Source organism: Seriola aureovittata, chromosome 6 (assembly GCF_021018895.1).
Source record: "Seriola aureovittata isolate HTS-2021-v1 ecotype China chromosome 6, ASM2101889v1, whole genome shotgun sequence".
Lineage (NCBI taxonomy): Eukaryota > Metazoa > Chordata > Actinopteri > Carangiformes > Carangidae > Seriola > Seriola aureovittata.
This window is the reverse complement of record NC_079369.1, coordinates 14,968,658-14,986,383: the sequence shown is the minus strand read 5'-3', so window position 1 is coordinate 14,986,383 and position 17,726 is coordinate 14,968,658. Positions and strand designations below refer to the sequence as shown.

General features: G+C 38.7%; 1 protein-coding gene across 1 annotated transcript in view; it reads right to left on the bottom strand.

The window, feature by feature from the left end:
• Positions 1-455: 455 nt before the first annotated feature.
• Positions 456-17,726, bottom strand: part of psmd1 (proteasome 26S subunit, non-ATPase 1) — a 42,921-nt gene continuing 25,650 nt past the window's right edge. Inside the window, exons 18-25 of the mRNA XM_056377970.1 lie at positions 16,388-16,504; positions 15,049-15,151; positions 10,356-10,525; positions 6,948-7,040; positions 6,507-6,593; positions 4,860-5,033; positions 2,703-2,868; positions 456-660 (exon numbers count right to left, since the gene is read on the bottom strand). Coding sequence (XP_056233945.1) covers positions 2,722-2,868; positions 4,860-5,033; positions 6,507-6,593; positions 6,948-7,040; positions 10,356-10,525; positions 15,049-15,151; positions 16,388-16,504 — 891 coding nt within the window. The 3' untranslated portion in view covers positions 456-660; positions 2,703-2,721. The remainder of the gene's footprint in view (positions 661-2,702; positions 2,869-4,859; positions 5,034-6,506; positions 6,594-6,947; positions 7,041-10,355; positions 10,526-15,048; positions 15,152-16,387; positions 16,505-17,726) is intronic.

The following is a 17,726-nucleotide window of genomic DNA, read 5'->3' as shown; positions in this document are numbered from 1 at the left end:
AAGGTTTCAGACAGAAGGGCTCACATAGAAGAACTCACTGAATTAATCTGAAGTACAAGTAAACAAAAGACAAAATTAATGTTCAAACAGAGAAAGTGTCTTGAAGTTTTTCTTTATGTCTCACTGGAATGCATTTCGTACATTTTAGTAGCACGTCTGAGCAATTTTAAAAACTTGTAAAAACAATTGTTTTCTTGACTTTTGACTGTCAAGCTTCCCAGAGAGTTATTCTCCTGGAGGCACCCCCCCTCACCACCACCACCACTTCCCAGGGTTGTTTAGTATATATACAGTAGACTAAGCTCACTGTACAGAGAGAGACTGCTGGGTGGACTGCAGCAGCTGCTGCTGAGTGCAGAAAATGTAAACCAGTCTAAATGTATGGGATTAGAGAGATTCCCTCACCGCATGCCTGTTGAAATATCTACTCAAATAAACACATACTCTCCAGTCTCTCCAATATATATCATTTTTATTTTACGGACAGAAAATTTTACAATTTGAGAATGTAAAACATTCCTCGTCTGGCAAATGAGGAGCCAGAACAGGAAAGAAACGTGTAAAAGAGAAAGTAAAGTGTGGGGTGGGGTGGGGTGGATAGATGGATGCACAGAGGGGAGACGCTGGACCAACATGCTGAGATCTCACTTCTTCTTATGCCTGAGGAGGAAAAGAAAACATGCTGATTAGAGGTGATTTACTCTATTTGAATAATAAAAAACCCAGAAAAAAATATTAAAATTTAAAGCAAACATTTGATTATTAATGATGACCATGTCAAAAAAGAAACTGTTCCATCCCTTATTGTGAATTTAAGCCATTTGACATTTTTGTTGGAACAAAATTTACTGAATAGATGACAAAAGTGGGACCTGTTGCCTTGGCTAACATGAGGATTTCATGTTTGTTTGGTCTTCAGACACTTGGACCATTAATGGGCATTAAGTCAGGAAGCTTTCAGAAAAATCTGAGTTTTCCAGTTATAATAAAAATTTCCACTTGGGATGGATGGGACATATCCCACTCACTTTTCAAAATTCCATTTCATTAACAAACTAAAACAGCACTAACCGTGTCCTCTTAACAGTCTAACCACCAAATTTCAGATGGAAAAATCTCTGAGTTGATCATAATGTTCAAATGCTTATCTGAGTTACCTTCAGTTATTACCGTGTGCTCACAGCATTTAAACTTTACACGGAGAACTGAGTGATTTATACAATTTTTTTTGTCCTGGACTTGGCTTTTAAGCAACATACAAATTGCTCTAGCTTTTCAGTGGAGGTTGTTGGGGCTGTATGCAGCTTATCAGGAAGACCGCAGACTACTGTTACTACTATTACTCAAAAAAAAAGGCTCCCAATTCCAGGTAAAAATTTTTAAATATTCAATTATTTAATATATAAAAATTCTCCTAAAAAGATACCAATACTGATCATCAATCAAAGATAATGCAGTAAAAGACAGTGCTCTTTGTGTTAAAATAGAAATAAAAACATTTATAGCTTAATATAATAACATTTATGAATTATAATATTTATTAAAGCGTATTTATTGAGTTAGTGAATTATAATGCAGCAATTTCTTTGGCATGTTGTATACTATAAATAATTTATTGTTTACCAAATGACAAACTTATATTAATGAAGAAAATAATATTTGTTGAATCTGCAGAGTTGATGTGATTGTTGAAAAATATAAGAGCTGAAAACACCACGACTGTGTAGGGGCTTAAGAACCAGAAAACATTTGTGCAAGGGCACTGTGACTGGATATGTTTGGATTCTGGGCATCAAACCTGTGTCCTTCAAACAATGACTCGGTCACTCTAACCACCCGCTGTGCTGCCTAACCCATAAAGTCAGCCTAAAACTGATATCTGCAGTGTTTAATCTGTCACACAGCACTCGAACTTCATAAAGAGATGACATAGTGTGCTCAGAGGCCCTTTTTTGGTCATTGACACCTCATCGGTCTCATCACACACCATAGCAAGTTCCTTCACAGGAGGCAGGCTGCAGCCAATCCAACACAAACTTGATAAGCAGCCAGGAATCATTAAGCACCCAGCTTCATTGGTGAGTGCAGTGAGAAGGTTTGCCCTGTGAGCTGGTGTTTTGAGATGGCAGAGGCGTTTACATTCCTTAGTCAGTGAAGGGTGAAACTGGGTTAGGCTTGGAACCAGCAGGACAGACTTGCATTATGTCTTATCACGTAGAATTACTTCCTAAGAAAAATGTCTGACAGCTATATGGGAGCGTCTTCAAGCCAGAACAGTATTTGGAGATCAGTGACACACTATACACACTCTGATTGGTTTCATTTGCTTATTGTGAAGCTCATGCTGTTGTAAAACTCTGGGTCTGCAAGTCTCAGCTTTAATGTATGACTGGTTAACCTATATCAGCTGACATTTGACTGGGATGGAAAACTGTCTCTTAACCACCAAATTTTAAAAACAAAACGTTATATGTAACTGTGCTAAAAAAGCTTTAAAGACCTTCAGTTAAGATCAAACGATTTCAAACTAAAAATGTAAGACATTTTGGATCTTTTTCTAAGATTATCCAAACACAGTGATGCAACAGGTGGGACAGACAAATGTGGAAAACAAAACCAGTGTGGTGAACATCAGCCGACACTTCTTGTTGCTTAAGTTATGAATGAATAACAAGGCTTGGGAATGATTTCTGTGAACATACCTTCACTGTGAGAACATTTCTACTCGTCGATGTACTCGAAAGGCTCAGGGGGCTCTGGCTCCTGCTCTTCCTCTTCGATTTTGGGGCCGTGAGCCGAGACAGGCTCCACCAGCTCCTCCTCCTCCTCACTGGTGTCTTTCATGATGATGATCCCACCTGTATGGAGCTGGTGACAAAAGTACCAATCAGCATCGAGCAAAAGGACAAGATAGGCTGATATATAATTTTGATATTTATGTTTAAAGTATCCTCGCTCAAAGTCAGAAGTAATTGTTTACATCTCACTTTTCACTGTTGGTAAGTTATCTCATGGTTATGTAATAGCTGGAAAGAAATTTAACTCAGCCTTTTACAGTTTGCTGTGCTACAGTCTGGCTAAACTACAATGACTAAGCAGAAAGCAGGTGATGCAGCCGTAAAAAAGGTAAAGTGGAGAAATTTGTCGCAGCCGTAAGAATTTCCTCTTAAAGTATTAACATTGTTTAAAACCCTGGGCCAGACTAATCTTCAACGGGGCACAGAACCAAAATGAGCTATAAACTACTGTAACAAGAAATGTAATGATGCATAATCCACAGTATATACAATATTTCAACTTAATATAATAGTACAACCATAAAGCAGGTAAACAAATGTGGACAAATGAAAAATACTGACAAAAAAAGGATTTGGGAGGATTACTTCATTCAAAAGTAAAGGTCATAAATATGTGTACTGAGTGGTTTTGAGGGCAGTTTGTTCTGAATGAAACTCTAAAGTGGAGTATAAAAATAACAATTTGTGAAGTCTTTCAGCTCCAATGAAGAATCAAAGACAGGAAACTTTATATTAATTGAAGTTGATTCACATAATAGGCTTTCAATAAACCTCCTGACATTGACCAGATTTCAAGATAAGTCTGTAAAACCTCTTCACTTCCTAAATCCGTCTTTGAGTGTAAAAACAAAGCCTTAAAAGGAGTGCGGCATTACAAAACTTTAGTCAAGCAAAGATACCATTTTGGCACTTGATACAATAAGTCGCACAATGTAATACTCTGAGCAAAGCTGGACACAAAATCAAACAGTACTTCCTTTTTACAGGACTGGGGTGAGTGCTCATTGGGTGACTGCACGTCGTTTAATACGGAAAACTGTTAACATTTACAGCAGGACCGCAGTGGTCTGGTTTATAGGCCTGAGGACAGGGGAGTTTCTAGACTTCTAGATACTTGGCAGAGGCCAAAACCAACCAACAGGCTGGATCCTGATCTGAATGATTCATTTTAAAAGGGATAACTCCTCTCAGAGATAATTTTACATTGTTAAATATCATTAAACTCATGTTAAGTACATTCTGGTTGTTATTGTGTCTAAATGTTTCAATTCAGGTGCCTCCCCTAGAATTCTCAGATATAATGGTGCTATGAATAATAATTAAAAAAAAGGTGGTAGAGAAGTAGTAAAAAGTAGAATAAGTACATTTAACACCTTATTTGGGAAAGCCATGGTATAGTACTTTAATCTATTTCTTAGATGATTTCTCCATAGATGATTGCTGTATGTCTCTGTTACATGCCGATTCTTTTGAGAAGCATTTTCTCTTTGATGCAGAAAGTTTGGCATTGTCAAATTTCCATTTACTGTTGACATATTAGAAGTTGGTTTTATAATATAAGGTATATTATAAAACCAAGTTAGTGGACCTAGATATTAATAAGACAAAAAAATGCCAAGTTCTTTCAAAATTCAAAAGCTAAATGACAATTAAATCTATCTGCTGGTTGATGTCTTTTAGTACTTATTCTTTATGAGCAGGTTAATTTACACATACAAGTTCTTTAAAGAGCAACTCCAAAAGTCTTTAGTCTAGATCACGTGAACCAAACTACAGGTATGAAATCGTCCTTTCTGTGGCCCTTGGGGCCAAAATTAAATTAGAAATAACTTCTTTGTTCAACTAAAAGTTATTCTGATAAAGTGTTTAAATGTTCTAAGATAGCCATTTTAGTCAAATCGACAAGCTCTTGGTGGTGACGCGTTATTTCATTAACTTTTTATTTGAACAAACCATTACTGTCTCATTTGAAGCACTCTTGGTGAGAGACTTTTTCTAAGGCCACTTAAATCATCTTTAGCTGGGAACACAAACACATTGGCAAACAAAGAGTGCTGTTACCGGTTTGAAGGGCTGGTATCGGCAGGTCTCTGGCATGTTGAGGACTTTGAGCTGAGCTGGCATCACTCTGGCCGGATTTTCCAGGAGCTGGAAGTTTGGTTCTGCTTCTTTCTTCTTCTCTTTTTCCTTCTCTTCATCCTTCTTCTCCTTCTCCTTCTCACCCTCCAGGACCTCCTGTGGCAGAAAATCAGCATTCTGCATCAGGGCTACAGTGCTTACTTGTACTGTTCTTGTCCCTGTTGACTCTGCAGCTGTATTGCCTGTTTCTGTGGTTTATATATACATTTTATTTTTACATTTCTCTCTTTTAAAGTATTTTATAATTTGTATATATTTGTGTATAAAATACCCAAATCAATTTCATTGAGATATTTCTTGAGAGAAATTGCTGATGATGCACTATAATGACGAGTCTAAATCCACCATACTTACACCACAATGAGAATCTATTTTTCTAGTATAAATTTGACATTATTTGCAGGAATTATGAGCAATAAATTCTGGTTCATGTTGTGATTCAGTGTTTTCCTGCGCCCTGGTGCCCTTGATGGCCGGTGATTTGTTGGGCTATCAGGTCAACACTGGAAACTCATACAATGAAAGAGATGAAATGCCACGGGAGGTAGTGATAAAAAAAAAAAAAAAGTTTTGTATTTCTAGACCAAACTACATCATCTCCTGCAGATGTTGTGAGACAATTGTGATTGTGTACATACATTTTTTTTTTTTTTTATTCAAAATGAATGTACAATATTCATTTTAATACTGTGTAAACCACATACGATCGGTATCCTACATTTTTCTTTCTCTTTCCATTTCCATCTCGACCATTGTATTGAATATATTTTAGTGTTGATAAAGCGAGTGTAGAAATAAGAGAGAAATGTAGAAATGACAGTCAGCTTTACAAAACCATCCAGAAAAATAACAACCAGTGAATTCTGAACCGTTTGACCAAAGTTTGAAATGGCAGCTGAAGGAGAGGCTAACGCTCAATGAGTTAAGCCAAATAAAATCAAAAGCCTGAGATGTGAGCACGCTGGACATTTCCAGGATTGTCTCTCAGCACCAGAGCTGAGATGTAGCGTGGCAGAGTAGATCAAACAGGCTGCTAACGCCCAGAGAAAATCCCAATGAAAGTAACACTGGCTCTGGACTGACAGAGTCTGTCTTAACACTGGGCGTAGGGGAGTGAAAAGATTAAGACAGACTGTATGGTGTCGAAGAGCAAAAAAAGACTGTAAAAAGTGCATGTCATTTACCTACGATACCCCATTAGGTATTCAGATAATTTTATTATTTATTATTATTTTATCTGAACCAGAAGGTATTGAGTGATTTTTTGCACTCAAGACAAGGTATGTGGTGAGAAAATAATAATAATAATGCAACGCTTAAATAAAAAACACCACCTTTAGGACACAAACAAACAAAATAAAATTAATGACTTTTTATATTACTAACAATGGACTGTGTTCAGATCAGGACTCTTATCAAACATATACAGTTTGTGGAAGTTTTGACAGTATGTGCTGGAGTTATGAAAATGTCATAAAATGGAATGAGAGAAAACAAATAAAGAAATAAAATAGGATCATTAGTACTGAGAGAGAAGAGGGTTTTTGAGTGTTGGGCATTTTCACTCACCACTTCCATCTTCTCCTCCTCCTTTTCTTTCTTTTCCTTCTCCTTCTTCTTGGCTTTGGCTGTGATGGAGAGAACAGCAGTGGATACCTGCCATGCAGAGAGAGTGTGGAGACATTTCCACAATGTAAGACAATACCATAGACACTCAGAGCTTCTACAAACATGGCTTAAAATGTACAAAACTAGTCAACCACAAAATAAACGCTGCTTGGTCTTTCATTACTTTCTTCAAGAGCATCTACGATTGTGAAATGAAGCTGAGAAAAATAGGCCAGAGATGCTAAAATAATAAACATAATGGGCAAGAAAATGATGAGTCTAACAGGAAGGGTTTGAAATTATTCACAAATCAATATGAAGCAAGATCAACTTTCCTCAACTAATAATTTCAGTAAAAGGAAAGCAAAACAAGCTGATCTGTTGTGGCGCCTCAGTTCTCACCTTCTCCTTCTCTTTCTCCTTGGGAACCTCCAGGGCTGGTGGGTAGGCGAAGGTGGAGGGCTTACAGTTGGAGCGGTACTGCACCTTGGGCATCTGAACAGGAAGACAAAAAGATGGTCACACTGTCCTATGCACTTTAGGGGGGATGGACCTCTAACATCCTTTCAGGGAGTGAACTGATATAACTTCTGTGGCGATTTCTAGCCACACTTCCATCCCCGGTGCAGCTTTGGGGTTGGAAGTGTTGGTTGGTCTAACACTTTTGTCAAAAGTAAAATCTCTCTGAAGCTATTCGATGGATTGCTATGAAAACTTACTCAGACATATACAGTTTGTTCACTAGAGAATAAATTCTGAAGACAAGGTAATCCCCTGATTTTTAGTCTCGTAGCCACATGAGATTGACGTGTTGTTTGAAGGGAAATGTTTAAACTAGCATGGTGAATGTGATAAAAAATGATTCCTGCTAAACATCAACATGTTCAGCTGAAACTAAGGACCATTTTCATGATCAGTGAATCTGCTGATTATTTATTTTATTAAGTGAAAATTGTCCATCACAAAGGTGACCTCTTTAAAAATGTTCAGCGTGCTAGCACAGATGACAGAGAAAAGCAACAAGTCTTCACAACTGAGAAGCTGAAATTAGTAAATGCTTGTCATTTTTGATTGAAAAATGATTAACTGATTTAAAAATAGTTGCTGATTATTGTTCTATTGATTAAGTTGACCGATTAATAGACTAATCCTTTCAGCTGTAATTTTAACATCATTATTGTAAGTACGTTTTTCATGCTAATTTTGAAGGGTTAGCCTTGGGGAGTTTTCTTGTAAACGACAAACAAACAATAAAAAAGATATGTTTACTTCAGTGTTACTCATCAAAACACACCATTTGCATCCTTGAGGTATAACATGATGAATGTATTTCCCTCCTAATGAAACATTTGCAAAATATTTTAAAGAATCTTAAATCATTTCCATCCCCGATTACTTGCTAATAAGGCAGGGACTGTAGAAAAACTGCTCCGTAGTGATACTGGAGGTCAAAATCTCCATGGGGAATCTTAAGCTAAGACAGATCTAATGATCAGTGCTGTCTGGAAACAATCATGTAAATAAACCTTAGCGTCCATTTAGAGGCTAAATGGTCCTTGAGGTGAGACTGTTTTGTCAAGTACCGTTTCCAATGTCAAGAATCTCAAACTCAACCAGAAAGACTTGTTTGTCTTTTTTTGTAACCTTAACACAACTTTACTAAACACTCACTGAAATAAACACAGAGCTGAAGTATGGCCTCCTCTCCTAGCTAGCTTTATTAACTTCCTTGTTCCGTGTTATTTCCCATAGTTTAAATGATGATGCAGCACAATAAGAAACACACATTTACTGGAGATGAGGATATGTGCAGAATCATATTTCAGCTTTACAAAAAGTCTGATGAGAGAAATTCTCAAAGAGAAAACCCACTGAGTTATAGACAGTAGTGGGACACAGGCAAGCTGGGAAAGGGGGTAGGACCTCAGCTCTAGAGTCGAACGTAATACTAAAGTTAAATGTGAATTGAAAAAAGCACAATAATAGACAGTAGTTCTCTTTCATTTTTGTATTTTGTAGCAGAAAATGTCACATCAAAACCTGCTCTAAAATTTGGCATCTTAAGGTTGTTTCAAATGTCATATTTCAACACTGATTTGAACTTATTTTAGCTTATTCTGGTCACACAGTCTATTTTTGTTACATTACAAAGGACCAGTAAAACTGTATGCTTATTTCATATCCATTCAGTATTGGCTGAGCTAATGTTTTCTGTTCTCTAGTACCATCTGTCCAAAAGGTTTTTGCTTTTTTTTCCTCTTTACGCAAGAGATTTACCTGCCTACATAAGTCTGCTGTGACGATCAAGACAGGAATGAAACAGTGAGACAGTGATAATTATTTTGTCTTGTCATGGAACGGAATGTGTCTTGTCTAGACAAGACTTGGCACTTCTTGCTCCTGTAGTTTGTGAGAAATTGAATTAATTAAAATAAATTTAATTTAATGGTGAATTAAGTGTTAAAGGAAAGGTTGGAGAAGGAGATACCTTGGCTTCGTTTAGTTGGGTTTTTTAAATTAAATTTACATTTTAACTGTTTAACCAGCTAGGCAAAAGAGTTACAATGCTTTTCTTCTAATAGCTGCAACCTTATGTACAAATGAAAAAGGGCTTTGTCAACTTTACCTAGACAAACATGAAAGAAGATCTCCAGCCACAGCAATACCAGATGCCTTCTGTTTAGTGTGAGCCTTCAAATTATAACAGTTCACTGAAACTAAGTGATTTAAACTGTCTCTGAGGTCTAACAGAGAAGCAGTGCAGCACCATGTGTGACCAGGGGGACATCTTATTTTATATTCCCTCATAACTCAGCTGTTTCACTGCATTACGGAGGCTGAATAGCAGCAAAGGGATTTTGCTTGTATAGCAAGAGTCTGGAGGCTAAGGTACATGTTTTTTGCCAAAAAAGAACAATTGGTAAATGGCAAAGATGTTCTTTGTCAGGTAGGGACAGTTAAAGTCTGTAAAGGCTCGTCCTGTGTAGTTAAACAGGTGCTGACGAGCCTTGGCAGGATGCAGCACAAGGTCTGTTAAAACCTGTTGCAACCCCACCCCCTACTTTCCTTCTGCACACTATCTCTGGTGTATTTATGTTGGGCTTTACACCAAGTATATTCTTCAGTGCCTTGTTAAATTAGGGATGCACAATACACAAAGGTGTGCATGTGTCTGTGATGATGGGTGCTGCTGATTCGGGTAGTAATGAAGAGATAATGCCCAGCTTATGCCAGTTTAAGACCCTAATATGTCACACTGATCCCTTGGCATGAGTGTGCGAGTGGCGGGGGGCCAGAACAGGCCCACAGTCAGGACGGCCTCATTATGGATAGGCTGCTGGTGACCGTTGTTATCAAGACAAGAAGCTAAATATTTTCCGCAACAAAGGCAGGTGCCAAATACAAATTCAGTAGACAAATTTAGCAGCCATATTTTTACCCCTCAGGTCAACTGTAGTTATGCAGTTTACACGGTACAAATGCATATTATTATGTATCAACTGCTGCTATGTGACAAATCTACAGTACATGCAGGATAATCTGCTCCACCCTGTGCCATTACTGAAAATAAAGCACAATGTAGAGGCTTGCCTCTGTTGAGAGCTTGTCATAAACTTTCCTTACATAACATGTTTACTGTAGTTTCTACAGACATTCTGTGTGACTTTTAGCTTGATATTTTGAAGCTCTGAGAATGAAAATGATCTCTTGTGTTAGAAAACAAAGGTGAGGTTTTATGGTTGCTTTTACACACACATATAGACATTCCTTCTGACAAATCTATCACAACAAATCTAGACGTTTCAGTACCTTGAGGTCCTTGTTGAGGCCGATTATAGCAGTTGGTGTAAAGGCCAATGACAGGAAGTGGGAGAGCGGGAACCAGAACCAGAACTGGGTGAAGACCAGCAGACCGACCACTGATGGCATGTGAGTGTGACCTGTCCTGGACTGCAGAGAGATGGTCACGTTACGTCCACCTGGACAACAGAAAGCATGAAGGTTAGAGAGGGTTTGACAGCTATATGATGTTGGTCAATTGCCACATGAAACTCTACAACGGCCCTACATTCATACGTTCCTACTTCATACATCCCAGGAAGACATTCTTATCCGTCAGTCCATAAATAAAATGGCTATCCATTACTAGAGTTGCTTGTACAATTTCTTTCTTTAAACTAAGATGAAACAACTATGTAGTTCTGAGCCACAGCTTCAGTGAACATGAAGCTAATTTTCACTTCACTTTATCTGCACAAGTTGTGTCATACACTTGTGTTGTGATATTTGCACTTTTTTGCTGAAACATTTTAAGAAGCTTTGTCCTTGTTTCAATGCGCACCACCTGTCTGCTACCATCTTTCCACTGACTTGGTAAACAACCACATGTTCTCTACAATTCCAATAACTGCAACAGAAGATTAACAATTTAATCTTTGTCAACCAGTCGAGGCGGACGGCCACCCACCCTGAGTCTGGTTCTGTCAGAAGTTTTATCCTGTTAAAAGGGAGTTTTTCCTCTCTACTGCCAGCAAATGCTTGCTCATTGTGGGAACCGTTGGCTTTCTCTCTATTATATTGTAAGGCCTTGTGATAATGTATGTTATGATTTGGTGCTATACAATTAAAATTTAATTAAATTTAATTGAACTTAAGCCACAAAATGATCCACAATGCTGGTGCCAAACTAAGATAGTGATCAAAATGGATTAAACAGATTGCAAGATATGTATGAGCCTTAGTGGTGATCAGTTAAATCTTTAATTCTAAAATTTGCGAGCACCCAGTTTAGAGAAGCTATGCAGTGTTGTTACCTTTTTGGCACAACAGACTTGCTGCTGCATTATGTACCAACAACTAACGAGAGAATTTTGACAAATTGCAGGGTTTTGTACAAAATGTGAATGAGGTCAGGGTTGAAAAAGAGCATGCATACTCAGCAAACCTCAAGCAAGCTGTACGTATCCCTGATATACAAAAGTTAAAACATACTGCTCAGATGTCGACAGTTTCATCATAGGGGCAAAATGTACTCAATTTTTACTTTTTAGTTTGGTCACATGTGAACTGTGGGTGAAATCATTGCTAGGGTTTACACAATGAGTCCCTGTGGAAACCAGTATCTAAAAAAATGTAATGGTTAAAACAGCTTTTTCTTTGATGTGACAATCATTACTTACATGAACTGTTTGCAACTTGGCACAAGAATTGTGCGATGAGGAATTTGGAGCTTAATCACAGTGTAGACCAGGATGGTCACCACCCTGTTAAGGTTGTCTTTTGGCTTCAACTTGTCTGATATATTGATCCCAAGACAGGAGTTAAATTACAGACACACGCTGGCAAGCCAATCAAACCCAGGAATGCATTGTCTACAACATCCTGCATTTAAATTTAAAAAATAGGATCTATTCGTTATCACTAGATTGGAGCTACACAGGAGATTCATAATTTATCTAGATCACAAGAGGTGTGTCTGCTGTCCCAAAAATAACAGATGCCTTTCACAGCTGCGGTGAAGGAGTTACAGACAATATAGAACTCCCTTTCAGCTTGATATTTAACAAAAAGTCTTTTTCCCCCAAAAAAGGTAAATCCGATTTTCAGTCATGTTTATTTAGACTTTGGACCAAGGTCAGAGAGGAAGTCTTGTGGTTGGAACTAAGCATAGAACTAAGACTTAAGCATACTTTATTAGGTATTTATTTACATTTATTAGGTACACCTCACTGAGATGAATGCAGTCAAAAAATAGTCCTGCAATAAATGCTACCATGAAGGTTATAATGTTCAGTTTTGTTGAAACTTTTAAAAGAGGCATTCTTTCAACTGTGTGGTCATTCTTAAGACTGCAGTTTGTGGTATTAAATTATGGTATATTTAGAAGTGTTTCAAGTGTTATGCACACTCCATTGATATCAATGCGAGTAAACTAAATTAACTAAATTAGTTTAAGGTGTACCTGATGGTTTGTTTCACATGTAGTTTGCAAATTCTCTTATCATTATGTCTTATCATTCCAGAGAAATAAAAGGCATCCTTTGGGATTACTGCAACAGTGTTTCCAGATACAGATGTTAGATTAGGATTTGATTAATAAATTTACCAAAGAACTAAAAAAACAAATTTCTTGGGGTTTCTGTACAATAGTTAACTCCTTACCGTGGCCACTCATGGTGGAAGTGTGTGCTCTACCAAATAAGTACTTGGGTCAATTTACGTCTGACAGTGGAGCAGACTAAAAAGACGGTGATAAACAGGGGTCAAGGGCCCCTTGAAGCAGTACAAAAGAGTAACACACCTCCCTTGGTCTTTCTGGGACAAACAGAAGGGAGGAACCGCAAAAGGGAAGACAGAGGGAGGAGGAGGAAGAGAGGATAGCATCTATGGTCAATCTGTCATTTCTGGGGGATAAAAGGAAACGTTCCTTTAAAAAGGGCTTAGGTGACTAGGGAGTAGTCGTTCCGACTAAAAATGAAATCAGCCTAAACAATACCAGTTTCATCATCTGCCATTGTGTTGCTTTGCACCCACTCTTTTCTGAGGTCACCGAGATGATTTAATAATGGGGCCTTATCTCAACATCTGAGGCAGTGTTGAAACCATTCCAGCCAGACAAACTGAATGTTGGCCAAAATGAGTCATGAGGTCTGCTCGCTGGACTACAACTTGGCACTTAAGAGTCTCTTAAAAACTTGAGAAGAGGTTGAGAGCACTTGACTTGCAGGTTCCCCCCACCCACTGTTTTTGCCAACTCTTATTTTGGTGGAGCAATTTTCATTCCAAGGAGTTGGTGAGGGAGGCACAGTGATAGCAGTGATTCCTCAAAGCAGGATGGGACAACATCAGCAACTGGCCTACTTGTTGTTTTAGTTTCAAAAGATGAAACAATGGGACATGTTTTACTAAATGGATGAGAGAAAAAAAACTCTAATTAAAGCTAATTAATGGACTGTATCAATCAGTGAGGGAAAATCTATAAAATCTATAAATGGGGGATGGACGAGAGAGAGATGGATACAGAGAGTGTGAGAGAATGAGCAGTGCCTGACATTTCCTTGGTAATGAGCACCAGAGATCATGAAACTGCTCTCTAATGGCTTCCGCCCATCAAATTAAATACAATTACCTTTGCACCTCAAATGCTCCTAACTCCTTACAAGAACCAGAATACTAAAACATTCACACTGCATGAGCTTGAGCATGTCTGACATTGAAAACCAGAGTGTCTAGTTTCCTGCTCAAATGTAATTATTAAGCTGTAAGCTACACACTGAACTGAAGTTTGGCTTTGAGAGCAGGAGGGAGAGCTGGGAGTGCACCTACAGTCTGAAAAATGACACAGGTGGTAAAGGCTTGTCTGGATGGTCTCAGACAGAGTTATCTTGGCATGTTGCCTGAGTTTATTGCAGTTAATGTGCCTGATGTGATATATGATTGATGTCCTGTCTGTCATGAAGACGGCTAATCTGCTCAGAACCAAATCATCATCAAATAGTGCTGCAGGAGGGGCGGAGTTATTCAAGAGGCAATTTCATGAGTGCTGAAAAACAGTGATGAGTCACAACATTGCAAAAACAAATACACTGCACTTACCACTTCAAGTTGTCGTGCAAATACTTGAGATTGTTTTTTGAGAAGCCTATCAGGTCCTAGAACTACCACAAGGTTGCAACACCTGATAGTGTATTTAGACAGAAGTGTGTAAATAGAGCTGGTTTCTTTCTGGCTTAGCACACAGGGTCTTATGTTGGTGCTAGAAAATGGGTTTCTGCTCCTGCCCGCATTGAAGGTTTGTGTACACATGGGAATATGGGTGTGCTCTCTGTGTATGTGAGTGTGCAGCGCTCCATGTGATGATGTGCAGCTCTCTGGGACCCCACACACACACACAAACGCGTGCTTGTGTCCACAAACACCCGCACAGACACACAAACACAGAGACTATCAGACAAACAGTAATCACCAGGGGGAGACCAACAGGCCATATGGGCTGAGAGCTGAGGTAGGACCGCCAGGCACTAATGCACCATAGCATGATCTGTTCCAGAGACACAGTGCACGGGTGGGCAGCCAAAGAAGGTTACGCTGTATTTGCTTGATCATAAGGAGCTCGCACACGCGCACACGCGCACAAGCACACACACACACACACACACACACACACACACACACACACACACACACACACACACACACACACACACACACACACACACACACACACAAAACCAGAAAACCCACATTACAGTTAGGGCAGTTCACTTGATTTACTGTGTAATTAAGAATGTGGGACTTTTGGGATACCCATGATGAGTGAAAGCACAGGGACAGGAAGCAGAACCACATACCATTCTGATCTCTTTGTCAGGGACATAAAATGATAAACCCATGCCTTCTGAGGAGATCCAACGAGTGTCTTTCCAGTTATCAGACCATATTTCTAACTACCAGTCTGTATAAACAGGTAAATGTGTCTTGTTGTTACTGTTCGGCTACTAACCTGCATCAAGGATTCCCTGGGCCAAGATGGCGCCGAACTTGGCCATAACATCATCATGCTTGTCGTTGATCACCTTCGCATAAAGCTGCCTGAACTGGTTCACCTAAAAAAAATGCAGGGATGGAGAACATGTTGATGAAAAGCCCACAGCTACTGGTGTGACACTAGTGGCTGACCGCAACATTTTATTTGTGTTATGCTACTCTGAATCAACAATAGTTTGCTTTCTTTGAATTCAAGAATTGGAGTACATAATAGGGACTTGAATTTCTCGAAATACATCAATAAAAAATAATATAGTTGCTTACTAGCAACATTTCAGTCTAAACAAAAAACACTGACTTTAAACCTCGACTCTGGGGAATCCTATGCAACACAGCTCTACCAAGTAAACCTAGCTTTTTAGAGTGAATTTTTTTAATGCAATTAATGTTTAAGAATTCCCACATGCTCTTAAAAACTACAGAAATAGTATATGGTTTGGTTTTTTAAATGTCAAGTCAGTCTGTGCCAAGGGGAAGTTATATGTTTAAATGTGAAAAGTAATTTGCACACTAACAGCAGAACATTCACAACACAGCCATGACACCATTGCAACACCAATGACGATGGTGTAGTACCCATGACAACAAAACTCAATAGTCTGAGTGACACTTAGTAAACACTGTGCTGGTTCATTGTCAGTCAAATAGACCAATCAAACTAGAGATCTAAGACTGTTGTCTACAACTGCTAAACAGAGTTGGAAATTACAAAGACTGGCACTTTGAAATAAACAGTCATGGATGTAATACCTCTTGATGTTCCACAGTTTGAACAAAAAAGTGTCTCTTGCACAAGCCTGCATACCGCCTTGAGCTTTAAGGAATGTTGCTTTGCAGATCAGGAGTCTTTGAAGATGTTCATGGCATATCTTAAACCTCTATGATAAAGTATGAGGCGGTCAGTGCATTATTTTATGCCTGGACTAGTCACTGGCCGGTCCTCCATGACACAGACGTCTATCCTTCTGTCTTCACAATTCTGATGCTTTCTGCTTTTAGTCAAACCTTTCTTTACCCTCACTCTTTACTCAGGTCTCAGTGGTACTGAGCATCACTCTCAGAGACACTGAGGCAGGCTTGTTTATTTTGCAGATAACCAACACGTCACCAAGACATAAAACAGGGTAGTATTGTTTGTACTCCATACCTTTTTCATAAACTGGGTCATATTCAAAAAGGAAATCCTCTAGTGTTTTATATTTATGCAGTACATTAAATCTTTGACCAACTCTGTTATCACTATGATAACTGAGAAGCATGTCAGACAAGTCTTCACCAACAAAATACACACATACCTTTGGACAGGTGACTTCAGTCTGTTGAATCATGATGAGGGCAGAGGCAATAAGGGCACCCTGTCTCACATAATTTACTGGGTCATTGGTCATGGGCTCCAGCAGATTGATGGCCTCCTGTGGATTGAAAGGCATAACATTAAAAAAAGATCAAAGTTTTAATAAAAGGCCCAGCTTCTTGAAGGTGGAGTGGATAAAGAAACTGATCTGTCATGACTCTGCAGTATTCATTTGACATCTTCGCTGAAAATTAGGACCAGCAATGGAGAGCAAAAAGGAGAGCTGTGCAATTGGCTAAAGTTTTCTAATTACAAAATAGACGAGGCAATTTCACTGGCCAAGTGCATATAACTCTTTAAATTTCCTTTACTCTAGAATTTACTTCAGACAAAGATCTAGAGTAATTGCAGACCTAATGTGCCACACTAGAAACTATGTCATCTAAAAACCTGCTTGAGGGCGAACAGGCACAGATAATCTAAATATAAAAAGAAAGCATTTTATATGAATGGGTCATCAGCTGGAAAAAACCTTTGGGAGATAAATAAGTGAATGATGATCATCCTCTGACTACCATTGACACAGTGTAGGAAATGGGACGTAGGGCTGTGTTAAGAATGATATATTAATGCCTGAACAGCCCAACCGTAAGTTTTAGAACTGGTTGCCTGACTGAAAACCAGCATTTGGTTGCTAAAAGTTTAAGGCAAAATGGCTCCATATTTTTATGTTGTAATCTGGGAGTGATATTTCAGAGATGAATGGTTCATTTGTTTTTGTCACTCATCAACACGCTGAGGAAGAAATAAGTAATTATAATACTAATTAGTATAACTTTACAACAACAGAATAATGAGCTATGTTAAATCATCCGTAGTCTTGTAGTAGTGGTAGCCACTCCCAACAGAGCAGATCAGTGCAACAGGGGCACTTCTGTTTGGTTAAATACAGGAAAGGGATTATCAACAGAGGCAACCAGACCATGCAAATTAATGGAATTAGTGTCATCCATATCTGGTTGCCTGGGACAACAGTAACAACAGTTACGAAAAGCCCTGCCTTCTTCAATTTCCTCCCATGATCGCTGTGAATGAAGAAGTGAGTGAGGACCACCTACTCTTTTCCCTTGTAATTCTGCTCTTTCCTCTGTTCTTGCTGAGCAGTTATGGCTGTAACTCATACCACTAGACTCAGAGGGGGGTGTCAGCTCCACAGAGGAAAGAGAAACAAACTAGGATGATGACAGTGGAGGTAAAATAAACCATGTAACATCAATGCTCTCGACTCAGCTGGCTGAGAAAGCCTCGTACAGGGATGATAAGTCAGAGTGTAAAGCCAA